The following is a 27,783-nucleotide window of genomic DNA, read 5'->3' on the forward strand; positions in this document are numbered from 1 at the left end:
TGAAATAAAAAAGGAATAGTCTTGAAATAGTCTTGAAAATAACATTTTGGTGAAAAGGGGGAGGGGCTATGACTATACAATGTGAGTTTGGTGATTGTTAGACTTTGCATATTTACTATGGGCGGAGAGTCTGCTTTTGACAACCTCCATATTGCATCTACCAAAATTTGAGTTTCCCCTCATATCCTCCCCTAGCTGTCAGTATTAGTCATACAAGTTTGTAAATACTGACAGTGTGTTGCTGTGGCAGGGATACTGAGTCTCCATTTGGAGAGGTGGCTGTGCTGACCACTTGACTAAAGATGAAATTATTAGAGCATCTTGATTTTCGCAATTATTATGGCCTACCAAAATCAATAGAACAATCTACAATTCATGGTTTATGAGCCCCTACCACAATCCACACCATTATCATTTTAATTTTAATTGGAGAAGAAAAGCTGGCATTGTTCATAACATAGTCTATAGGTTGACCTACACATTCAGGTGAAGGGGAGTTGGAAAATGGCACAGTGATGGCATTGCTTGTGTTTAAAGTGTCGCAGAGATAACACAGTTTGATTTGCTTGGAGTAACATCCATCCAGAATGTGAAAAGAAAACAAGTGAGGGACTCTTTATAGTAAGAAAATGTTTGTTATTTATTATTATTTATATATTCTGAGTTTTATAATCAGTAAATACTGAAGAGGATGGAGAGTCTGTGTTTGCAACTTTATTAATTTTGTTAGTGAAGTTGGGTACACATAGCTAGATAGCATGTGATTCAGTTCCCGATTGAAAAAAATGCTGGTGAATTACCAAGCTAGCGAAGTTGCAACTATAAACAGTAACAGCAGTACCAATTGGAAAGAATCTTGATGGGAGAACAGAATTCAATACAAAGGTTCCCCAACCTCTGGCATCTAGCTGCCTAACATAACTAGCTACCAGCTACTGTAACTAAAAGTGAAGTAACTTACAGGTCCAACAGAAAACAGGCCAACTCTGTGTCGCTTTTCATCCCCTTGGCGAACTTCAGCTGACGCCACTGAGGAAAAGCAATTCCGAGATTGACTCAAGTTATTGAACGAACCCTGTCAGCTTGTCTTTTTGCTTCGCTGTATCTAGGCTTTTTAGCATCCATCATTGCAGCAGCTAACCAGCAACAAGCACTTTTGGAATTTGATCCCAAACCACCAACCAAGAAACCAAGTCAGTGGGGAGGATCTGTAGCCCTTCTACAGTTCCTCCCCACTGACTTGGTTTCTTTTTCTCCTAGATCAGGGTTGCCCAGGGTTGGTCACTCCTGTTCCTGGAGATCTACCATCCTGTAGGTTTTCATTCCAACTCTAACAATGCACACCTCATTCAACAGCAAGTGATCTCATTGAGTGGCAAACTAGTAGAATCAGGTATACCAAATTAGGGTTGAAATGAAAACCTGCAAGACGATAGATCTCCAGACACAGGGTTGGGCAGCCCTGTCCTAGATCAAACTCTCTGCATGTCTGTAGGCTCAGCTCCCAGTGAGCCTTGTCATAGTACCTCAACAACAGTAAACACCCTCAGGAAAAAAGGCCAAAACCAACCAAAAACTGCGAACTGTAGAAACACAGCTGGCTACATTAAAAAACTAGCCCCACGCAAGGCAACTCTCCATATCCAGCAGATTGACTGACAGTACCTCCTTTTTTATTCTCTCTTGCTCGGCCCAAGTGACCAATTCTAAATGCACTCTGTTCCAGACCCAGCCCATTCTGCTGCCAATCTATTTCCCCACACATTCTGCTGCTCTTCCCTCCTAACATAACAAAGGTGCAGACATGGGTTGGAATCTGTGCAAGGTGTCCGTCCAGACTGCCTGTCTGAACAAGTCATGGCCATCATTGCTGTGCGTTCTTGATTTTTCTGAGCTTGCTCGAATCTGTGACATTGAATCTGTGAGGCACGATCCATATTGCTTGACCTCTTTATGGTTTGCACAAATAATATTGTTCAGTAATTCAATTAATGCAGAGAATGGTAAGGGAATGTGACATGGAAAATTTCTCAAATAGCATAGGCTAGAAACCAGTGAGTAAGGTTGACGGAGCTTGCATGAGTTATGTTAGAATGTCATAATACGTAGATCACAGAAATATTATTTGGTTCTTTAAGGTTGTCTGAAATGTCAACGGTTTATTTATAGACAGATAGTTTAAAAAAATGAAGGAGTATATAAATGATTTCCTCTTGTGTCGACATGCTTTGCACACATACTGTACAGTTTTATAATTTTTCTAAACCTTTCTGTGAGTTGACATGGCTGTTCACCTAATGATCTGCATATAACGTGTACAGTGTAGACTACCTTGCCTGTTCAGTAATTTGAGAGAGAAAAGCCAGTGTGAGAATTCTGGGCTTATTTTTGGGGCCATTTGACTCTCGTCTGATTGAAAAAATGTGAGGAAAGTCAGGATGAGATTGTTGTCAGGAGAAAGCTTGGACAGGGACCATGACTGATCACAGCTTTCCAGTTCTGCTTGCCGCCCCCCACTCACAACAAGTATATTAATCAGGATAATTTAAGTGTCCCTGGCCACTTGTATTTTAAAACATTTTAAAACCAACATAATAGCCTTTTTTACATGTATTTTTAACTGGACAGAAACATACAATTCAGAATGACGGTTTTATGGAAGGGATAACAGGAAATGGCACGGAAATGAATACATTTATGAGAGAGAGGTTATTCCATTTTCAAGGCAGCAATAAAGATTGACAGGCATGATATAAGGGTTGTTTCATGCTTGGAGGAGGGCCTTAGGCAGTGCGAGCATTGGTCAAAATGTCAAGTGGAAAACAGACAAGAAAACAGACAAGAGACGCACAAAAAAAGATATGCATAAACAGATTGTAGGCACAGATGGTTTGTTTACTCCTCTTTTAATGGTTGAGGAACAGAACCAAGGTAAACCAAACTTGAAAACTTTACGATAGATTTCCAGAAATACTAAAACAATGAAGGTTTGAAAAGAAGGTAAAGAGTCCCCCTTCACAATATGCAGTTCTGCTCCTCTACAAAAAACAACAGTTTTATTAAAGGCTCAAATGAGGCAGCAAGCAACACCTGTGCTGATTGCCAGTCAGTCTCAGCTGTGTGTGCCTTTCTGTAAGGCTGTTGTTGTATACGCCCCTGGATGTCTCCCAAGCTTCGGGGAAAACAGTATGCTGACTGCATAACTCCCACCCCTCTGTGACACAGCTGGCAATATCCATGTTTAATCATGGGGTTTTCTTGTTACATTGGTTAGATTTTCTTGGTAATATCTTCAAATGACCAGTAACCAACAGAGCATGTAGATTCACCAAACAGTTACGCAGTAGATTCATTAGCACCCATTTGATATGTACTACAATTAATCCACAGTTTTGAACAATGTGTCTGTACAAATGAAATGTAGAAATGAAAAAGACAGAATGTAAGAATTCTGTAAGAACTAAATTAAAGCACATTTCCAAGGGTGGAATACTCAAAGATCCATGGTTCATTATTCTAGGGATGACAGGAAACACACTTAGCTTCCCACAGAGCAGCTTAGCCTTGACCAAAAAGAAAAAGGTTTTGTCACAAATGCATTTTTAATTGGATCAATGGCTCACCAAAAATGAGTCAGCAAGCTGTGCAATGACTTAAAAAAATTCCTTCTAGAAATACTCAATTAAGTGAAGTATTTAACCCACCATTATTATTCTTACCTCCCCAGCTTTGTAATATATTAAAGCAGTACTGTAAACTATAGCTGAACTGAAGTTTTTTCTTATAAGGAGCCTTTTTATAGCACTTAACTGAAACATTTCATTCTTTACAAACTCAAAATTTTGTTATGAAGTCAATCTGAATTTATCTAACCCTGTGGCAAAAGCCATGATTTCTCTTTATTTTATTCTTTCTCTCTTGATAAAGGGTACCTGCGTTTGCTGCTGGACTTGAACTTCTAATTCTGTGTCTGTCAATCATTATTACTGCTGGGTATTTGAAACTGAAAGAAGCATATATATTTTTGAAGTATGTCATTATATACAGTATTTATTATCTCTTTACCCATGCCCCCATCTACAAATGTTTAAATGTGAATAGACATTGATCTAAATTGTACATCCTTGTGTTATTTGAATGACAGAAATGAATCCTTTGATCATGGCTTTTGTGTTGCTTAAAGTTGAGAGGCACTTGCGGAGCCACGCTCTTCTTCAATCATGGTGGAATTCTGCCCAGGTTTTCCTCTAACACACCTAGGTCTAAAAAATAGCTTTCTGAATATTTGCAATTTTTAAAAAATGTTATTTGGTTGCTTGTCCTTTTCCCTACAAAATGGACCACCATTGTGAAGCAATTTAAAATGTTATCAAATCAAAATTATTATTTACAACTTCTACTTCTACTAAGATTGATTTCTCGTTTTCATTCGTCCGTAAGTTAACCTTTTGCAGAATTTAGAACAATCACACAAACCCATGTCTCTCGCCTGCTCGTAACTATGGACTCCATCTCCCATAATTACTTTGTCCTAGTAAATTTCCCTTCCACCACAGGTTCCTCCTCTTTTCCCGCACTTCACTCTCTCCCCTTGGGGACAAGGTCTACATTTTTGGGAAAGTCATCTTGTAAGATGTACCAACATTATCTTCAGCAGCTATATTTGAGCAGTGACCATAGTCAAATTGTATGCAAAGAGCCTGTTTAACAGGAAATTTAAGTCTGTGATGGAGCAATCACAAGGCAAATAGGATTTTCAGTGTGTCTCAATCTGAAAATCTCAATCGATCTGTTTTCAGTCAATTCAGTACTGAACCTGGGGTCTTCAGTACTTATGCTTGGATGTCACATATTGTGGATGTAATATCTAAGATATGATATCTATATACATTATATACACGGTAATCTACTTTGTCCACCAATAACTTTATTTTAATTTTGAGAATGGAGTAACAGTTATTTTTGGAAGGGAGCTTCACCATCTTAGAAGAAATTTGGTTATCAATTTTCAGAACCTTTCTGAACATGCTGTACATACTGAGGAGGTTTTCAGACAAACTGAACACTGCAGACATTAACTGTACAAAATGAGACTCCTTCTAATCATGGTATAGCCCAACATTTTCTTAGCCCTTTTGCTGTTTTTGCATTTTAGCTCCCATTTTTGAAAGAGCAATGAATTATTTTCTCCTTGTTTTTTTTCAACTGCACGCTTCCTGACTCATCATTGTGGAACTTTTTTTCAAATAAACTTGAGCAAATATTCATTTGTCTATGGATGCCATCTTCTTAGAACTTCTGTTAACAGAAGATAATCTCTTTTTAAATTGATTACTCGTAAATTGTATTGAGTGCGCAGACTGCACCAAAAAAAAAAAGAAGTCTTGCTTTCGGAATTTTCGGGAAACCTGGCGCGTCAGTGCATAAAGATTGCGAGAATGGACGGGATGGAAGAGGTGGGGGAGGCAGGGGAGGTCCTTCGGAATGCAGTACATGACATGCACAGACTGAAATGTATATTTTTAGCTCCCCCTTGTTTGTTCCCAAAAAAGCGTAATCGTGACGTAGGTGATGGTTCGTACGTTAGTACCGACTCCGTGATGTGCTTCTGTCCAACTTCATGCGTAATAGACTCTTCCCTGACTGTGGTTACTGTCTCTGTGCGAGAGATGAGTTGTAAAAGGGGGTGGAGGATAGGGGGAGGGAGGCTGGGCTAAGGGGAGGGGTGTGTCACTATAAAAAGCCAGCCTGACAGCATGTACTTAGTTGTAACAAACAGAGGCTGAAGACAGGAATCTACTGCCAGGCAACCTTTCCAAAACACCAGGACACTTATCCCAACCGCAAAGACAGGTAAGCCTGGATTGTTTGATGAAGCTGAGGAGAGCACGTGTGCTTCCTGGCCTTTTTAACTTTCCTTTTGCTCAGGATTATGAAATTGGAACTGAATTGTGCCGGACTCGCATTGTACTGGGATTGGCTAAACAGTTAATTGGTTTTCATGCAGAGTCCCTGCTTATACTTCTAAATTGTCAGTGACCCCTTTTGTTTATAGCGATGTTATCTATGTAATACTTTAGCTATCCTTATACAATTAAAGGGAAAAAAAACAAGTATATTTTTAGTATTTTTCCTTGATGCTTTCAAGAAAAGCTTCCATCAGATGAATGTTGTATTTCCAAAAATGATCAGCACAAGGTGTTGGTATATTCCCAAGCATGCACTGTAAAATGTTCTGTGTTAAACCAACTCTTACAGCATAAATATGGTTCCAACAGGACTCTGTTAAAGTTGAATTAACACTGGACATTTTACTGTGTATGCTTGTGAATATGCCAGCATATCTCTGAAACACACCTCTGAGGCTGCAAACACAGCTCTGAGCTAACTTATGGATCCTCACACTACATGCTTACTGCGTGCTGGATTATCACCACACACAGTACCGAATCCACATCCTCTGGATGTTATCTCTTCCCTGCTTCCTCTGTTTCTATCAGAAGCCTGCTTTCTGTTCAAGTGTTTTTAGTAGCTGAAGGGTGCTGTTAAAAATCCCAATTGAACCAAAGCTTCATATATGGCTGCTTGTACAAACTTTCATATGTATACAGACCATAATAATACTCTACTGTTGTCTCTAAGAGTCGGTCTGGGGTCAGTGAGTTCAGTCCTAGCTTAAATATTAAGATTTTTTGCTCTGAATGGTGAGCTTCTCTTTGTGCTACTTAGAAGCGATGTAGAGGGCTAGGTTTGTGTAAGATTGAATTTTCTTTATAGCAGTGACAAATTTAATACTCAGAGACAGAGTTGTGTCTTGGTTATTTACTGCTAGTGCCGCCACACATTTTATGTGTGTTTACAAAAATGGATTCTTAAATCACTTCCCCTACCTTATGCTTTAAGCCCAATTCAATCAATATGGGTATGGATCCACAGTGAATAATTTGCTATATTAATGTCATATCAATAGAATATTGTCAATTAATCTTTCTTCTGTAGAGAAATAGACATCTCCCATGATCCACATAATTGACTTTGTCTCTTCCTTGCCTCCTTTGCTATAACTATAATTAAAATTGAAAATGAGTAATTTCAGGATCGTTAGAAGAAACTGTCCTCATCGATTTTGGCTTTAGATGGAACTGAAGAAGAGCCGACCTATTTAGTATTATTTTTTATTCTTTTATTTTTCGCAGCGGTAATGGTGATCCTGTTTATCATCACATAAAATGACATTTCCTGATAAGGATACTGACAGGTATACTGCTTTAGTGTCTGGCGCGGGGTGATGGAATCTCAAAATCCTGATGTCTTAAACACTCACTCTATCATTGATGTCCCCATATCAACATGGCGAGGAGCCTGTGATCTGTCCGTATTCAAAGAGTGAGAAATAGCTTATTTTCTGGATTTGTGGCTTTGTGTAAGTACATTCATAAATGACAAAATCAATAACTGAGGATTTAATTTCAGAGAAAGTCTGGCACTTAATTCCAGTGAGAGACTAATACCTAGGCCTTTCCCCCATGACCTCCTGTTACAAGAGATTCCGATGATAAGTTGCCATACAGTATTTCCCTGACATTATTTCCTAGGGCATTTTTATGTATTGTGTAAGCTTTTCCAATTTGGGTTTAGGATCTTTTTTTATTTTTATTTTAAGAGCCGATTGATGACTACCACATGTATGCTGATGGATTTGTCTATTTGAGTGAAGTATATGTTCATATACAGTAATATGAACCCACCAGATTGTTTGACATCATGGTTTGACCTGCAAAAGCAATTATAAATTACATGAGACACATGGATTACATCCAAATGTCTGCCATCAAATGTCCAGATTATTGAATGTCTTTATACTGATTGCCACTGCGGATATTTATAATTATGTTAGTCTTGATAATAAAATATAATGGCCTTATTAAAATTACAATCTTTAGGGTGGGGTGTCAGTGGGGTGGACCCCAGCTTATTTTGAATTCAGACTGAATTCAGTTAATTTATTTTGTGGACCCTGGCATAATGTTCAAAAGTGGCAAGATGAAAAGGAAAGGTCCGTCTAGAGAACACACACGCTCCCTAATGTCCAATGCATTTTACAGACCTGCTAAAATTAGTTAAATGGGAGAGCCATGATGAGCAGTAGCAGCTGTTGTTAATTCAGTAATAACTGGGTTTAAATCCCATTGTTTGTACAAACAGGATTCTGTGTCAGAATATTTAAATGCATTATGTCAGCCTAAGTCACAATGTAGTTTACAGTGTATTCTTGCTGAAATTCAGATTACAGCATAAACACTAATTAAATGAGACAAATGAATGCTTTCATCGCTGTACTTTGCTGTCTGAGGGAAATCTTTATCTACAGGATGTAACGTATACAGCTTTGCACTTCAGAATTCACCACAGAATTAAGTACCTTTGTTTTAGATGACTAGTTATTGAAAATTATTCATTTCCAAATGCTGCATCCTGCCTAATAATTAATTCCCTGGTTTTTTTTCTTCTTCTTTTTTTTCATTTACTTCATTTTGTAACCAGTATTTAATCTTAAATCTGCTATGTGTCTCTGTAGCTGTGAGCACAATAAATGCACTGCTGGTGATTAATATCAATTAATGAGGTAAAGAGGGACAAATCATACTCTTTCATGCAGTAAAATTAATTTTCACACCGACTGAATGGATTAGATTAGAGAATGACAATGCTTCACAAAACCATTTAAAATGTGTAGTCCACTGTTTAACGATGGACACAAAAAATGACCAGGAACATGTTTCATTCTTTGATCCTACTCAGTAAAAAAAGATTTTGTGTCTATTTAACTCTAAAAGAGTTTATATAAGTTCAAGAAGTATTGAATGTACTGCATCAGTTGATTTAACACTGAACATTTTACTGTGAATTAGCCAAATATAATGAACTGAACATTTTGTTTGCCAACAGATTTTTTCTCCTTGCTAACAATGCTTATGGTTTGCCTGCTTTCTTTGTATTGTTCAGGCATGATTCCATGAATAATTTAGAGGATGTCAAGAAATTTGCAGTTGAAACATTGAAGAAATAATGAGAATGATCTGACAGCATGATTGCTATAGAATTCTGATTTTGAACTGATTAGAATGTTGTTGTTATTATTATTATTATTAGTAGTAGTAGCAGTAGTAGTAGTTTTAAAAGCAAAGACACCAATAATTGGTATCATATTCTGTCACTTCTAACCATCAATGACTTATTACCTTGTTATTACATTATAATAACTAATGCAGGATAAAACCACTACTATTAGTCTTGAGCACCAAAGTGAGTCAATGCATACTAATTATTAGGAGTATTAGTACAATTAAAAATACATCGTTATATTATATTTATATATAAATTGCATATTGCCCAGACACTATAATTAGATAATTAACGACTGCTGATTAGTTGTTTTCAAGGGAAATACTTACCAGATAAATATATCAGGAAACAGGCATCCACCTTTTTGCTTTCCAAAGATTTTTCATTGTCTTTTTCCTATACCCGTGGCCTAGAAACTGTGAACTGGAATTGATTGTTTAGAGCTGATATTTCAGGCAGATTTTATAAACGAATTAGTTCATTGGCTCTCTCATTTCATGCCACAAACGTTTTTATCGTCCCTTTTTAAATGACCTATCAACTGGGCTGCTGAATTTTGCTCACTTGGAGAAGCGGAAGAGCTGGGCCTCAGTGATTCTCATGGACTGGCAGTGCAAATCTTCTGAACGGGATTTTCACAGGTGTGTGAATGATTGCTGGGCAGATCCTTGTGGATCTTAACACAGCTTCCCCTGCTTGAGGCACAGAAGATGAACACAGTGTATTAAAGCCAGACGCAACCATTGCAGGAGTGTGAATCTGTTCACCTTTTGCGACATAATGTAAACTTTCCATTCAATTGTATATCATGTCATATATTGGGCTCTGTGACATCCTTTCCCATTTTCTAAGGAACTTATGATTTTGGGGGGAAACATAATATGTGAAAGGTTTACAACTGAATTTTTCTGTCAATTCTCATTTTCATATTTGATACAGCGTTACAAAAGCATCAGCTGCTAACCCCAAAATACGTCTCTGTTAATACCTTTCCCAATAATAAACAGTTCCTTTCAGAGGGCTGTCATTTTTGATGGCCATCACATGCAGGGGTGGACAGTAACGAAGTACATTTTCTTGAGTACAGTACTTAAGTACATTTTTCGAGTATCTGTACTTTACTTGACTATTTCTTTTTTTGGAAACGTATGACTTTTACTACATTTGAAAGATAAATATTGTACTTTTGACTCCACTACATTTCTATGAAGGTTGTCGTTACTCGTTACTTTGAAGCATAGCTTTGAAGTCAACAGTTGAATATGTTTTTGTTTTCTAAAATGCGATTGGCCACACGCTGTGTTCCTCACAGGAGAAAAACCAACCACAGTAGCCTGCCTACTCCTAATACGCTGTCGGTCAAGTTCAAAGTGCTTGCTTGTTGCACCAGTGGTCGAACAGTTCAATTTTGAACTTGGTGGCGCCGCGGCTGTAATTACGGCGACGGCAGAAGACAAGGATGATTCTTCTCCACCAGAGCACCCATGGCCGTATCTCAAGTCCAGGTTTGAGATTTGTGAAATTCAAAAAGATTCATATTGTTTTAAATGTTTGCTCTGCTTACCGCGCACGAACTACATCGCTGCATTCAAAAACTCGCCGTCCAACCCGAAAAAGCATGCCGAGGTATGTACTAAACGTTAGCTAACGGTAGCCGGTTTGCTGATTATGAAGTTGTCTGAGCTTGTAGTGGTTGCAGTTTTTATGCTAGGATTGGTCAGATGAAATTTTGTGGAATTTAAATGAAGGGTCATCCAACTGTTTCACATTTCAGCAATGCTATCTATCAACAGGGGTTAAATTGGGGGTGGACGGCGTAAATAAATAAATAATTTTGACCGGCAGTTTTACAAATAACTATGACAATCCAGTCCATTTAGGCTCCAGTCCACGTGTCTCCTCTAGCCATTTACTCGCTCAACCAATCGAAAATCCGACGGAAAAAGAAAAAAAAAAAAACTCAGGAGGAACAGTCTTTTATATAGACAGTCACAGAAAGAAAAATATCGTTGATTGTCTTGATTGATTGATTGGAGGCGGAGGCGGTAGGTAGTTTCATTAACATGTAATTTCATCTATGCAACATTTTAAAGAGAGGTGAATAAACAGCCCCCACGGCTATTATTAACGGCAACTTTGATTGCTTGAGCAAAATCAGCAGGTTGGTGGTCAGCAGCTAAGATAGGATTGAATATTTCGCACATACATAACGTTTTATTCAGCGGCGCAAAACTTTACTTTAGTCATTGATCTCAACCTATTTTCATTAGTAATTTTCCTTTATAATCAAGCGTGCCAACGATCGGATTAATCAAATGACAAGTAGCTTAACACACAGCGTCTTCATTCCCTGTTAGGGGGATTAAATCATAAATTCAATTTATCCGTTAAAAATCCGTTTGAATCACTAAGTAGTCTACTCTTAACAAATAAATTACACCAGTCTGTTATCTACTATGCTAGCTCTCAGAATAACCAGCAAAAACAAAACCTGCACTTCAATTGTGTTTACAGTCTAGCCTACGCATTGCAGATATTTGCCATGAATACGAGTGCGGAGAAAGAAGTGTATCCGCAAATAATGTTGATTAAAAATATGCACAAATTTGTACTGCAAATGAAAATAAATGTAGGCTATACGGCCTAGGCTACACTTAACAAATAAGTTACACCAGTCTGTTAACTACTATGCTAGCTCTCAGAATAACCAGCAAAAACAAAACCTGCACTTCAATTGTGTTTACAGTCTAGCCTACGCATTGCAGATATTTGCCATGAATACGAGTGCGGAGAAAGAAGTGTATCCGCAAATAATGTTGATTAAAAATGTGCACAAATTTGTACTGCAAATGAAAATAAATGTAGGCTATACGGCCTAGGCTAGGCTACTCGCTAAAACTGCCTATTTGGGGAGAGCTGGCTATACTATATGATAGTATTGAGTAGCCTATTTTGTGGATTAATTGTATTGATACTCAAGAAAAATCAGGGGAAGATTCCGCCACTGCTTAACGTTTAAAACGGATTTTTCTAAATTGCATGTATCATTTAATCACAATGCGAAGAAGCGGTGTCCCTTCCCATTTGATTAGTCAGTTGTTTGCATGTTTGTTAACCACTGAAAATTAATTAAAACAGTTTGAGGTCAATGATTAGTTTAAAGGAAAGTTTTTTTAAAGGAAAATTCTCAGCATTAATGACACTCAATAAACTTATATTATGTAAAACTTGCATCAATAGTATACATTCTTTTTAAAACATTGTTTTCCTTAAACTACAATTGTGTGCACAATACATTAAAGATACAACTATTTTGAGCTGAGACATTCATTGGTTTGTACCTTTTTTCACCCACCTCCCACCAGATCTCAGGGTCCACCCACCTCCCATATCCCAATTTAACCCCTGCCTATCATGTGTTGCTATCTAATAACAGTAAACATGCATCTGTAAATGAGCTTCTGTAAATGCATCGTAGAAACAATACAACAGTGCGCTGACATTAAAAATGAAATGTACTTTTGAATACTTAAGTATTTTTAAAAGCAAGTACTCCAGTACTTTAACTCAAGTAAAAATTTGACTGAACTTCCACTTGTAGTGGAGTAATATTTTACCAGGGGTATCTATACTTTGACTCAAGTAATGGAATTGTGTACTTTGTCCACCACTGATCACATGATACATTTTTAATCACACTAGTCACATGACATATGCCTCATTCGCATGTATGCCTGATAGCCAGTATTTGTCACGTTAACCTTATGTACAAAAGGCAAAAGAAAACAAAGTGTATAGAAATATAATTCTGTATTGTATACTTATACAGAAATGAATTATTATCATTTTCCTCATCATTCACTAGTTGTCATTTATTGATTTGAATTGAAATGCTATGCTTTCAAGCATGTGTGATATATGTGATTCTTTTTTCTTTCCTTATTTGAATGTATGTGTACAGACCTGCTGGGAAATTCACTTAGAAACTATGCATTCATTTTATCATCAGGCTAACTCTCAGATGAGACTGGTTCCAAAATCCAGAAGAGTTTGAAAGACTAGGCAGCTGTGACAGTGATGTACCGTCACTGCGGCCCATCTACGCTTATGCTAATTTCTCCCTGTCAGAGTGAGTCTTTTTTTCCCCCTAGATAGATTATAATTTTCCCTCTTTTCAAAGTAAATAGCCATGTCACCCTCTAAACAACAAGCCTCAATCTCCATTGAGGCTGACTAAATAAATACATACTGTAAGAGACAGTGATGTTGTACAGTTTGCTGTCTGGAGCAAAACATTCCTTTCCATGGTATTTGTATTGAAGTTGTATTTCAATGTAGGGTTCAATCTATTTTACGATATAAGCATTTCTAAAGCGTTGTTTTAGCTTGCCCAGGGACTAGGTGAAAATTATGCTTTGAGCTAAGTCTGGTAAAATGCTGGTACCAATGTTTTCCTTAGTTTTCTATTTATCATGCCCTAGGTGTCCTATTTTTGCAAACTATATTAGTTAAGCACTTGATTTTTGGCTAGCATTTTCCAACAAGGGCCCATCATCTTGTGAGGCTGAAGTGGGTCTTGGTTTTTTTTTTTTTTTTTTTTTTTTTTTTTTTGATGTAATGGGGAAATTAGGCAGGAGCCAATCAGCAGACTACTTTGGGGTGCAACAATAGGGTCTTGCATTATTTTTACCCAAAACATATGGTAATTATATTATATAGTAATATGCCAATAAAGATCATTCAGTGAGAACATTTTGTTCATTTACAAATGGGCAACATTTCTATTTTACAATTACTTGAGTCCACACAAAGCAAATAGTTGGATGTAGCTTTAAACTGGATCAGTTGTTAAACAGTAACATTTCCAGTGTTAAATGTTCAGTGTTAACTCATACAGTATATATGTGGTCCCTATTGGGCTCATATAATCTTTGTTAAGAGTTGAATTAATAGTGGATATTTTGCAGTGTAGGACAGAGCCTTCAATTTCTTGGTAGGAAAGCCTAAGAATGTAGTATTATGAACTGAATAATTAAAGTAAAATTATGCCTGCAATATTGTAAACATAAGGAGGCATGTTAATTCTATTATTGAGGCATCAATGATAAGTTTATCATCCATAAAATAATAGATGGAAACTATATCCAGCAAAACACAATTAGACCAGTATCATTAGGCCAATATAGCCATGGGATAGCTAACTGACTGGAATGAAACAATACACACCAGTTTCATTTTAACTGTGCATCACACATAGTAAAGAATCGGTATTCTTGCAGCAGCCTTAGACAGTACTGTGTATGCTACAATGGCTTCACATTTGGCTGGCTGTGTGCTATTCCAAACATACATTTATGTCATATGTGAAAATAAATAAAAATAAATTTGTTCAGGCAATATACATTACCGGTGTGAAATTGTAGCCTAATGCCTTTTTGAATTAGCGTGTCTTCTAATGCGCCATGGGTGTCAGGCTGAATCTCATCTCGTTTAAAAATTCTAGTCATTTCTTTCCACCCACAGTATTAGAAATTACTTTTTGTCACCTGATTGCTGAAGTCAGTAGATAATGCAGTTTAAAGTTTATGCATTTCAGAACCAAAATGTTATTGTGGTTTCTCTTTTTATCTACTAAAAGGGAGTATATTTCTGTAAAGTATGGTGGTATTTGGCATTTACACATTTGATAGGCTTCACATTCAGGAACAAATAGCAATTAAAAAAAAGATCTGCAAAACCTTACAGCTATAAAAAGCATTGTAAAAAATGTAATTTTCAAATATTATCACAGGAATTATCGCAAAAAACATACACATCGATATTGTCTGGGGTAATAAGCGTGCCTGAGTGCCAGTCTCCATCTTCCTCAGAGTCTTCCTTCTAATTTGGTATTTGGAATATGATGTGTGGGGTCAATGCCCATCGTTCAGGGCAAATGTGTAGCTGTTTTTGTCTGCTACTCAAGAAATTAACTTGAATCCCGTCAATCTTTTAATCACGCGTTGATTATTAACAGGGCATTCCGGTCTGCCTGGTGAAAATCCGGTGTCAGACTTATCTTGTCATACGTTTGGAGATAAAAGATTTTATTGAATTTTTGAGTCAAGAGTTTTGAGTACTGGCAGGCTTTCTCTCTTACACATTAAATGAAAGTAATCTGAGCACAGAATCAGACTGCAGTACACATTCGTTAAACTCTACATGTAGGCATGATTTAAAATGAAGTGTGTTTAAATGCAAAATGCTATTAGACATCATGGAACTCATTCTTATAATATGTCTATTCATTGATTTTTCCATTTCTGTTGTCAATATTGCTCAAAGCAAACGTCCTGACAATAAATCTTAAAGTGGCAGCTGTGTAATAAACTCAATAAAGGTCTATACATATGACGACTGATATGGACTGTGGATACTAGGAAAGTTGTTGTTCACAACTGCTTTGGCAGAGCCAGGGAGTCTCATTGCCCTGCCTTGTCCCTCTGTCTAATGTAGACTGTCAGTTCTTCTCAATAGTCGCCACACATTTCTTTACGTGAACAGTTTAAACCGTAGTGAATAGTTCAGGCAATGGCCCAGATTCAGTTATCATCCATCATTTTGATTCCGGTAAATTTAATTTTTATAGTTTCTTTTTCTTCACAAACGCACTTTTGCGAGTTTAGAAAACACCAAGATGAACTTGTCAAATTGTACTCGTGACAAAAAAATCCAACACAAAAGAAACGTTAATTCAGTAACTGAGTTTGTATATGCTATAGCTCTTCAATCAATTAAATCAATTAAAACAACTGTGTAACATTCAGACTCACATTTCCTTAATTATTTGTGCATAGTTTAAATAATTTATCATCTTGCCTGCTTCTTTACACACAAATCAAGGTGATATTTTGCCAAATAACATTCAATTTTTCAAAATCCCTTGCCTGTATGTTCACAGACACACACGATTCTGGTGTACGCCTGACTTCCGATTGAGTGAAATCTCATTATTTTGACGCGCGCCATTTAGCTAGAGTGTGAACGGTGAAGTTGTCAAAAGGACTGCGACCGCGGGTCCCGATCGACCGACGCGCAAATATATCATGAGTGAGATCGATCGTCCGTACGTTCGCGGCCCCCCCCGACTGAAAAACGGATGCCTGTGTGGGCACTGCGATCCAGCGGGGCTCCGCCTGTGCGCGGAGTCTGTGTATGACATATTGATCTTGAAGGAGAGGGTGATGAAATGAGCCGTGCGCAATAAAGACCCAGATGGGCCCCCGTGCCTTTGATGCATTGTTTATTTCCAGCCAGCCACGCAAGGCATCGCCGGGTTTTTCCGTCTCGGGCTAAGAGGCACCCAGAATGATGGCAGAGATCAGACATGAATGCGGGCAGGTGGGGGAGGGGGGCGAATAATATTTAAGCTTGACAAATCCAAATCCAAAACAATACGGATTTATGCTGTGTGTGCCCACTGTGTGCCTGTGTGAGTTATTAGATCAGAGGAGGAAAGAGCTACTGAATAATAGAGGCAGCATGTGGGTGGCAGGAGTAACAGGGAGATGAGAGGGATTACAGTGCTTGTGAACACACACACACACACACACACACACACACAAGCACTCACAGACACACAAACAAAGACCTGTGCATGCACACACACACGCACACAAGCAGACACAGACACACACACACACACACACACACACATACACACAAACAAACACCTGTGCAGGCACATACACACACACACACACAGACACACAAACAAACAACTGTGCATGCACACACACACATACACACACACACAAATATGAAGATATAGAAAAGAGGGGATTTGTGTACTGATACTTCAGTGCTTTTCCTACTCAGATAGCTACTATGCCATTGCCCTTCAAATGCATAACTACGTGGTACATTGGCCACAACTAAAAGTGAAATGGGCCCCTTCTGTCTTTTTTAATAGAAAGAGGAGATACAATCTGCTTGGCTCTCACAGGAAATCCTGCCAGATGTGCACGCTATAATCCCATTTATTTCTAAGTCATTTCTCAAGTTATAAAGTGATTTAAAATGTCTAACCTCTGAAGAAATTCCGTAGTTAAAGAAGAAAAAACGTCTTTAAAGAACATTAAGATAACAGCTAGTATTTAGAATAAATTGCACACAATTCATTGGCACCAAGGAGCAAAGCAAATACAAAACTCTCCTATCTTTGCACGCTAGTCCACTTTGGACAACGATGTCACTTAGAAAGGGAATAGAGAAGCCTTAAGAGTTTGTAATAGGTGAAGTTATGGCTGTAAATCACCCACTCATCTGAACCACAATTAGGGGACTTGAAGTCTATTTCTGTTGACTTGAACTTGATTACATTTGAAATGAGTGTAGGCTATATAATCTAGCAGTTGCTCTGGACCAGGGCTTCTGCTGAATCAATAAAGAGTGTGCCCAGCAGTGCTGTCCACACCTGGTCGTCCTGGAGACAACAGCTCCCGTGGGGTTGAGACACGCCTTCCAGAAGCTGATTGATACTTAAAAATAATGACAGATTGTCTGATTGTCTCCTATAAGGCCTCTCACTGCGCTTGTGCCATCTGCACTGACTTTTAGAAAAATCTATGGAACATTTGACAATTCTCAAAGCGCACCATCAAAGTAACTGCTTCTTCTTAAATTACATATCGTAATTCACTCTCATAGTTGTAGTTTCTCCTGTTTTCTTGAATGTGTCACCACTAGACAGAAGCTTGCTCTTGATTCCCAGGCAGAGAAAGTCTTCTCTTCTAAGTCAAATTTAAACGTCATCCAAAGGGGTCAACTGGAAAAGTAGCTTTAGCAGTGGAGCTGTACATTAATTTAAACTTTCCATGGGAAAAGCCAAGCATTTAAAAATGAACCTCTGGGAAAGTGTGCTGCTGGAAATGCAAAAGTTGAACTATGTCAGTAGCACACAAAAAGCAAAAATTGCTCTCCTTTGGCTTCTCTATCACACTGGACCATCCTGGTTGCATTTTGAATGTGGACATGGCTGACATCACACTAGACCAGAAATCACATGTACTCTATTTCGAACCATAACAAACAGACATATCCCTTATTGGTCCCCTGATGCCAAATAGCTTAGCATCCAATCGCTTGGCATAAGGCCTTAAATATTTATCTAGACTAGGGTAGGAAAATGTTCATACTGCAAGAAAATACCTTTCAGTAGACTTTTATTTCTGCCACTGTAAAATCCTGACACGAATTTGAAAATGTGTTGTTTTTGATTCTATACATTTGTGTTGCTTCATTGGGCTGTTGTGCTGGGTCCTCTGTGAGATTTTGCCATTGGTCACACTGCCTGGTAATCAACATGCAAGATGTCTAAACTCAGGCAGACATGCTGGCATATGGCTCAGTGATCGCTTGTTGTCTGGCTGCGTGGAGCACTACTCGCCAGTGTTAATTTTGCCTCCATTTTCTGATTTAGTCACAGTCACATTGTTTTGAGTAAAAACATTTTAGTTTAACTTCGTATATGTGGTTTTTGTCTCCAACAGTGTATAGTCGCATGTATCGGCATCATCCCTGACCTAACTGTGCAGACAATTTGTCTTCTTTGTGTTGACATTATAGTTAAAATGCTGCCAAACTTGTGTTTCCTTCCTCCCATAAACCACGATGGGCATGTATTTGAGTTGGATAGTTATTCGATGACAAATTAAATAACAATGAGCAATGTGTGAGACAAGAGGACAAAGGCTGGTAACCAGATTCGAGTAATAGGGAAATCACATATTTGGTTACAGAGGAAGACTGGAGCTTGTCTCTCGCGTGGTGTTCTGCCAGTCACAGGCATGCATGCATCACAGACAGCGAAACACCAAATCTCTACGGAAAGCTCATTTTGGCAAAATCATTTTATTTATTAATTTTTTTCAAAATTGCAAGCACAGATTTTACAGGACATTTTTGTTTTGTAACATTTTCTTAAGTAAATTAGTTATTGTTGTCCCCTAATTTTTGTCATTGTAATCAAAAAAACAGGTTGTTTGGGAAACGTTTCATAACTATATTCTACAAAATGAACACTGCTACTCACCCATTCTGCATCACGCCTTGCCGTTCTGTATGATCTGTGCCTTTTGTTATCAAACCTAATATGCTCCCACTGTTTTGTTTGCCCTCAGAGGGGTACCACACTGCTCTGGCAAATTATACATTTCCTTTACTAATAATCGAAAAACATTCTGTATGGGGAAAAAAAAACCTCACTATGACTTCCAGTGAGGTGTATGGCTCTGATTGGCTGATTTTACCCTGCCAGTTCTTTCATGGTCTGTGATCTTAGATGTCTTCTTTGCATTTCTCCAAGACAAAATGATGGACAAATTTGGACAAATTGATTGAATCAAGACCATAGTTTTTTTGCATGAGTGATTACAGTGGGAGGGGCCTATCTATTCCCACGGAGTCAATTGAGCAGTCTTCGATATCACATAATCAACCCTACCCAACCCTAGTCATATGCATATATGTTATGTTATTCCATTCTTGTTGTTACTGTAACTTATTTGATATGTATCTATGTGTCTTATCATAATAGATTTACCTAATTTGCTGCTCACTCTTCTTCCCTGTTCTCATTATACCTCACGCACTCTTGCACACTGCAGAAAAGGGGGTGGTGAGCTCCCCTAATTGCCTACTGTTTAATGTAGACTCCGAAATTGTGCCTCAGAAGATGAGCTGTACACAATTAATGTGTAAGGTAACATTACCAAGGGTATGTGTGGACTGTTACCAATGGGGTAGAGTCAAAGAACTGTAAAAATGAAAACATTTAGCAACATGCTATTTCACACTGAGTAATGATTCACAGCTAGCTCTGCCAAACTTACATCTAGTTATTCACACCCTAAGTAAATAAAATTAATAAGCTTATCACAGAACCTTATGGGGCCAGACTTCAAGTCAGGTACCCTTTCAGGCAATTAAAAATCAGGTGGTTTTTAGAAATCTCTCCAAAAAAAAGTTTTGAACGTCAGACCAGGAGTTGTTAGATTAAATATTAATTCCTAAACAACATCCATCAGCTTGCGAAAACCAAAACCATGGAACTGAGGTTGCCACTTAACTAGGGAGTTAACAATCAAGATCAGGAAAAAAAGGTTGGAAATTAAAATAGTGTGCAGGGGTAAAAAAAACTCTTGTTAATAAATGCAAATGTCAATGTCTGTATAATTTATGCTTTAATATCATAGCCATTGCCCCTATTTACTTACACCTTGAGTATACTCATTCATTCTCCTGTCCCTTAAATGTAATAAATGTTGACCGATGAGCTTGGGGTACTCTGTTTTAATGTAATACAGTTAACTCTCAACAAAGTATTAACTTAAAAGTGAGCATATTAAGCAGAGACCTGCTGGTTTTCCAGCAGAATTATGTTTTATGACACGTTTTAGATTCATGAGCCGAGCTGTACCAATCCCACATCGCTCACAACATCATTTCAAAAATGATTTTTTATTAGTCTCCTGCCGTTTCCTAGATGATGAGAGATAACTAAGTAAAACTTTCAGAGGAGACAGGCTACTAAGGAATGACAAGAGACCTGTTGGTTTTAAGGCGACGCTTGTGTTTTTTGAGAAGTTTTAGTGTGCTGTGCACCAGAACATTTACATCTATGTGTATTTATTTAATGCACTTTTCCAGAGTGACTTAGAACACGGGGAAAACCGAGGACACCTGAACATCACACCCATATGTGCTTGTTGAACTTCTCATTCCAAAGCCATTGGTATTAATGTGGAGTTGGACCCCCCCCCACCCCCCCCACCCCACTTTGCTGCTGTTCTGGGAAGCCTTTCCACTAGATTTTGGAACATGGCTGCAGGGATTTGCTTCTATTCAGCCAAAAGAGCATTAGTGAGGTGCACTGATGTTGGGCATAAGGCCTGGCTCGCAGTCAGCATTCCAATTCATCCCAAAGGTGTTTGATGGGGAAGAGGTCAGGGCTCTGTGTAGACCTGTAAAGTTTTTCCCCACCAAACTCAGCAAATCATTTCTTTATGGACCTTGTTTTGTGCATGAGGCATTGTCATGCTGTAACAGGATAGGACCTTCCCAAAACTGTTGCCACAAAGTTGAAAGCATACAATTCTCTAGAATGTCACTGTATGCTGTAGCATTAAGTTTTCGTTTCGCTGGAACTAAGGGGCCTAGCCAAACCATGAAAAACCAACCCAGACCATTATGCCTCCTCCACCAAACTTTACAGTTGGCAGTATTCGGGCCAGTATCCTTGGCACAATGCATTTCTCCAAACCCAGATTCATCCATAAGACTGCCAGAAAGTGAAGAGTGATTCATCACTCCAGAGAGCGCATTTCCACTGCTCCAGAGTCCAATTACACCACCAATTAGACCACTCCAGTCGACGCTTGGCATTGCCCATGGTGATCTTAGGCTTGTGTACGGCTGCTCGACCATGGAAACCAATTTCATGAAGCTGTTGACAAACAGTTCTTGTGCTGACATTGTTTCCAAAGGTAGTTTGGAGCTCTGTAGTGAGTATAATCAAGGACAAGGTTTTTTACACGCTTCAGCACTTGGTGGTCTTGTTCTGTGACCTTGTGTGGCCTACTGCTTTGTGGCTGAGCTGTTGTTACTCCTATACATTTACACTTCACAACAACAGCACTTACAGTTGACTGAGGAATCTCTAGCAGTGCAGAAATTTGATGAACTGACTTGTTGGAAAGGTGGCATCCTATGACAGTGACACGTTGAAAGTTACTGAGCTCATCTGTACGACCCATTCTACTGCTAATGTTTTGCATGCTTGATTTTATGCACCTGTTAGCAATGGTGTGGCTGAAACAGCCAAAACCACTAATTAGAAGGGGTGTCCACATACTTTTGGAAATGTAGTGTATACTGTATATATCCATATATATAAATACAAGCATTGACTGTTGCACAGTTGAAATGAGTGCCAGTGTATAAAACCATACCATAATTTACATATTGGCACTGTTGCATTGCAAGAAGGAAGTTCTGAGTTCGAGTCCTGGCTCGTCTGATCCACTCTGTGTGGACTTTGCATGTTCTCCATGTGTTTTAGTGGATTTCTTATGATAAGTGAGGCTAGGTATACTCCTGCCATTGTCCTTAACTTAAAGCACTGACCTTAGAACTGGAGTTGAGCCCCAGGCGCTGCACTGTGGTTGCCCAATGCTCCAAAGTAGCTAGGATGGGTTAAATGCAAAGGCCAAATCACTCCATGGGGTTCAGTAAAGTACAAATGATCTTATCTTAAGATAAATGCCCATCGTAAAAGAGTAGAATCATTATGTACGAACAGTACCTGTAGTAATGGGGAGGTGTCTGCAGAACACTGAATCTTGGATCAGTGACTCTTAGCCACAGATTTTGTGGATCAGTGAAACTTACATAGTGTAAAAATGGTGCTCTCCATTATTATTTTCTGCAGTGCTAAAGCAGAGGCTATATGTGCCAAATTATTTCTAGGCCTCTAGTACTTCTATGATGAAACGCATATTGCCATCAGCTTTGTGTTCTTTTTTCACTGTTCAGCAGGCCCTGCCGACTGATTGTTTGCCCTCTGCGTCATGAAGACCCCCTTGTGGACCCTGCTGCTGCTGCTGTGTCTCTGTGTCCCAGGACGCTGCGAGTGCCAGAGGGACTGTCTCGCCTGCAGCCAGAGCCTTCCTAAAGAGCAGGCCTTCAACATGCTGGTGAGACCCGGTGCCTCTGATCCCGTCCCCACAAGATCACGTGTCCCCGCCGCACGACCCGTGGGTCTTCATCACAGAGTCTCTGATCCTGTCCTCATGATGACACATATTCCCATCACGTCCCCAGAGAGCTTCCACGCATCCCTATCGCGTGGCGCGCAGGCCCGCGTTACATAATTCACCGCTCCGTTTAGCATAACGCAAAGGTCCCCCCGCGAAGGAACGTAAATCTCAATTTACCGTCGCTGACGGCTATAGTTCATACAGCGAGCCAGATAATCTTACTCCCACTCAGCCCACTGAAATGTCTTAACGCATACATTTGTATCACACAACACCACAGGCTCCTCTCACGCAACCGAAACCTTCAAAATACAAAAGTCATGGCCACACGCTTGCGTGCACACACACGCACACACACACACACGCACACACGCACACACACACACACGCACACATGCACACACACCTGCCCGAGTGCATATAACGACAATGAAAGCCAAAGATATACGGTTTGGTGTTTTTCCGACAGAAAGGCTTCTCAGGCTGGGTGAGTCGGCGAGCGATGGTGGATGTAATTTACTCGCAGTCTATTCAGACACAAGCAGCTGCAGTGATTTGATTATCTCTGCGTAATTACACTGTGGAGCGCTATCAGCTGGCGGTGGGAACGGTGGTAATTGGCACAACAGGGAAGGGTTCCCTTCGGATCCAGACCTCCCCAGGGTGTTCAGTCGCTCTAAAACAAGGATGACCAGCGAGGGCAGGCCCACCCGCCCCCCCCCCCTCCACCCCTCCACCCCTCCACCCCTCCGTACCAGCTGACTCACAGAGGCCCCTGGGTCCTGCCTTTCATTTGCGGCGCCTAATTGATTCTCAATTGATTTTCCATGAACATTTTTAATTCCCCTTTCTTTTCAGCGGCCTCCTCTTTCACACAGATCTTTTGTAAGTTTACTATAAGCTTACCTGGTCCAATTGTGGGTGGTAGTAGTTAGAAGATGGAACTCTTCTGGTATACCCCAGGGCAAGACATTTAACCTGGATCACTTCAGCAAAGACAGCTAAATAAATGGGTAAATTAATAAGGTCACGTGGCAAGCAAATGAATGATGGCACATATTGATGGGACGACATATTTATTGTTTTTTTACGAATGGTTTTTTGCAATTATTTTTCACCGCCAAAATGCACTAGAACTACTACTATGTCTCAAAATCCAATCGTTCTCCCAACATGGGAGATTGATCATAACACAATCATAACACAATTGCCTAAAAAACACAACAGGTAGCATTAAAATAGATGCATCATTTTTTGTTAGTCTTTGAAGTAGTAAGCTCTCTAGTTATGCTCTGTAGTTTTCATCTCTTGTTGTTGCTGAATGAATTGTGGGGATGCGTATCTTACTTGTTGGTTTGCTAGAAAATTCTAACACCCGATGCTACTGTTGAGCAGTCCCGATTGTGGCAGCACTCTCAAACCAACCTCTCTCATTAATAACCATGATGTACCACATGATTAATTAAAGTAGTCCAAATCTCATCTGAGACTGCAACCCTTGGTCTCCCTCTTTGTTGTTCCCCAAAACTCATGGATCCCCTTCTCCCTCTCCCTCTTCAGGACAATATTCTTCCTCTGTCAGGCACTTCTCTATCTCTTGCTGGGCCCATCTTTGCATAAAAAATCATTCTGAAGATGTCCCCATTTACTGTATATATCGTCATTAAAATGAAAATACCAGGAAAACTGAGATCGGAATCAGCTGTGGCTGGTCTCATTTACATAAAATCAATCAACAGTTTTTTCACCATTATCTCCATAACCATTATTATCTACCGTTTCAGGATCTGCAACAATGTTTCAATGTGGTATTTGCGATGTAGGAAATTGCTGTGCACTTGAATTTTGTTTTTTTTTTAACTTAAATGTAAGAGTTTTGAAAAGAGTGGCCTGTAGATATATAGTATATTGGTGGTTGTGTTTGAGTGAGAAAATAATGAAAGAATTGTGAAAGGTTTTCAAAGCAATGAAAAATCTATCAAAGTTTCATCCACACAGAGTGCTGTTGTGCTGTGTGAAGAGTTTTGAAAAAGCGAACTCTGAAAGTACTGAGATAATCAATTGTAAAAACCGCAATACCATCTTTAACTTTGATATGTTCTAGAATTGGGAACACTGTTTTGTGCATAAGCAGGCTCTAATCCAAGAAGGATCAGAGTGCAAATACGTTCTAGAACATTCCTCCAGAACGACAGATGGTGCCTACCATGTACAAATGTAACACCTCAGGACCATGGCCTGTCTGTCTGGTGGTGACGGCTGAGGTATCTGGACTTAATGAGAAATTCTTGGCCCTCTTTTTGCCATGTCACTGAGCATAATGACATACAGATGTTGTGTTACACATCATTACTCTGATTAACTAGGCTTGTAAAATGAGGACGTTCCCTTACGGAGCATGTGTGTCTCCATCTCCTCAGGCCTGTCTGGTGGAGTGCGAGGGTGGTACTGCTCCGACCACTACCTGGGAGTTGTGCCGCCAGGTCATTGATCAAGCGCAGTTCCCCTCCCTACCACTAGGGAGCTCCATGCTGAAAAGAGACAAAGAGGAATTGGCTGCCCTGCTGCCCGCTAATCAGGAAAACAGTGGACTCCTGTACTCTGAGGCTCTGCAACACTTCAGGCAGGTGGCGCGGGCGCTGGGATTGGACGAGCTGGACAGGGAGGGCCGGACAGCTCAGCTCAGCACTGCCTACCGCTCCGAGCCGCGCGGGTCTGAGGAAGAAGAAGAAGAACGACAGGAAGAGGAGGACGGCGCGGGGGAAGGGCAGCGGCATGGGGCAGCCCTCAGTCTGACCAAGCGCTTCGGGGGCTTCCTGAAAGGCAAGCACGGGTACAGGAAGCTAATGGACCCAGGCCGGTACCTGCAGAAGCGCTACGGGGGATTCATAGGCGTCCGCAAATCTGCCCGCAAGTGGAACAATCAGAAACGCTTCAGCGAGTTCCTCAAGCAGTACCTGAGCCTGACCACCCGCGCCAGCGAGTTCGACAGCGTCTCCGCGGACATCAGGGAACAGAACGAGGTGTAGCTCCGCCCCCCCCACGCCCGGGATGAAAAATTGATAACTTACAGCCACTATGACGTGAAATACTGAACGCAGAGTGTGTTTCGACCATTCTTTCTGTAAATAAAGGCCCACATTTCAATGAATGACATGGTTAATTCACGAAATAAAGTTCTGAACTGAAGTGAATGTATATGCTACATTACAAGTTTAACCATACTGGAAATGGTCACATGGCTACCTGTTAAAATTTCTAACAGAAATGTTTACAGTCTTAGATAGCTCATCTTTGTTTGTTACAGAAGCAGCTTACAAATAAATACCAGCTGATATTATTGCTTATTTAATTGTTGAATGTTTCATACCGTTGAAACATTTCAATTAGGCAAACTTCTGATTAAAAATAGACTGAATCTGAATCCCGTGGTCTCAACTCATATATTTTAAACACTTCACCAAAAGAGCACTTTATATGTTCAAGTTAGAGTGTATTTGCTAAACCTTGGCAGGGTTGTTACTTCAACTCTGCATCGTACCTTGAATGAGGATATTCTCATCCCTTTGATAATGCTACCCCCTTGTGGTCATAAAGAAAATATAAACTTTTTCCAATTTTGAACTTGGCATCAAGGGGGTAACCAAATCCATAAATATTATTAAAATATTGGTAAAGAAACCTGTTTATGATCAAAACTTTATATTAGCTAAATTGTCAAGTAGAGAAGACAGATTGGACTTGCATGTTGTAAATCTCACCATGTTTGTTTGTAAATATAAAAAAATCTATTTAAAGGAGGGTACCACGATTTGCAGTTTTCAGACACAGTTAAATAACTCAAAAAATGCCAAATGAATATTCTGTAATAAGGTAAACAAGGGACTGTTTCCACATGTGACATACTCTGTTAGCCTGCTATCACTGGGAACATTTCTTCACTGCTGAGTAGACTATTTAGTATTTGACCTGTTTGTGTACGTATTCTTTCAAATTTGTTTCCTTATTTATTTTTGTGTGCAACTATTTGAGTACTCTATATAAACATGTACAGAGAAAAATGAACATAAAAACGATAAATAAATTAGTTTAATATTTCTTTTGTGGATTGTCATGCAACAAATGATTCTGTCTCGAAGTGATTCTTTTTCTGATTCATGCATTTGAGGGCTCAGGACAGAAGGTCTGCTGAAGGGTGGGTTCAAAACTGGCACAGCAAAAATAAGCAGCAATCAGTTGGATTCATGAATCACTGACTACTCAAGTGAGTGGTCCAAAGGAATACTATTGAAGTAAAACAGTGCACCCCCACATTTTAAATCATTAGGGTGCCTATCACTGGATTGGGCCGAAGAGGGCAACAGTGCCGCCGTGTCCTGTATGCATGATATGCAGTGCGGGTGGGCTCTGCCTCATGCAAAATGGCTACATGGCCCCTACTTATGAAATACAATAGCCCCCCATCCCCTGGTCTGAGAACACAATCTTCCCCATCCCCCCTGGTCCGCAATAGCAATCATCTCCCTCCCCCTTAGTCTCAGTCCACAATCTCAGTCACAATATCTACATTTAATTCTTTATTGAGGTCCACATTTATAAAATACATCATAAGGGCCCAAATATATTTCAGTTGCTGTGTGATGTCCTTCACTTGAGTAGCAGAAAGCATACCAGTAGGGATAAAGCAAACAAAATGCAGGTTAGATATTTGCATCTCAATTGCACTGACAGGAAACATTATGGGTACAAGAAACATCATCTCCTCCATATACCGCGACTGCCTATAATGGAGGAAACTGAGCAATATTTTGTTAGATGCTTTGCTCTCCATTTTGCCAACCCCATTATCCTAAGACCTCTG

The 27,783-nt window shown here is 39.4% G+C and overlaps 1 protein-coding gene across 2 annotated transcripts; it reads left to right on the plus strand.

Annotated features, from left to right (window-relative positions):
- The first annotated feature begins 5,746 nt into the window (after positions 1–5,746).
- On the plus strand, positions 5,747–27,041 carry LOC118222255 (proenkephalin-A-like). 2 transcript variants are annotated; one of them, XM_035407689.1, is made up of 3 exons: positions 5,747–5,853; positions 22,699–22,859; positions 25,343–27,041. In XM_035407689.1, exons 2-3 carry the CDS (start codon positions 22,734–22,736, stop codon positions 25,949–25,951), a joined length of 735 nt encoding a protein of 244 aa, XP_035263580.1. In that variant the 5' UTR covers positions 5,747–5,853; positions 22,699–22,733; the 3' UTR covers positions 25,952–27,041. The 2 variants fall into 2 exon arrangements, with proteins under 2 accessions (XP_035263580.1, XP_035263589.1); XM_035407698.1 differs by having other exon boundaries at positions 5,777–5,853; positions 22,702–22,859.
- Positions 27,042–27,783: the final 742 nt, after the last annotated feature.

This window comes from Anguilla anguilla, chromosome 1, assembly GCF_013347855.1.
Source record: "Anguilla anguilla isolate fAngAng1 chromosome 1, fAngAng1.pri, whole genome shotgun sequence".
NCBI lineage: Eukaryota > Metazoa > Chordata > Actinopteri > Anguilliformes > Anguillidae > Anguilla > Anguilla anguilla.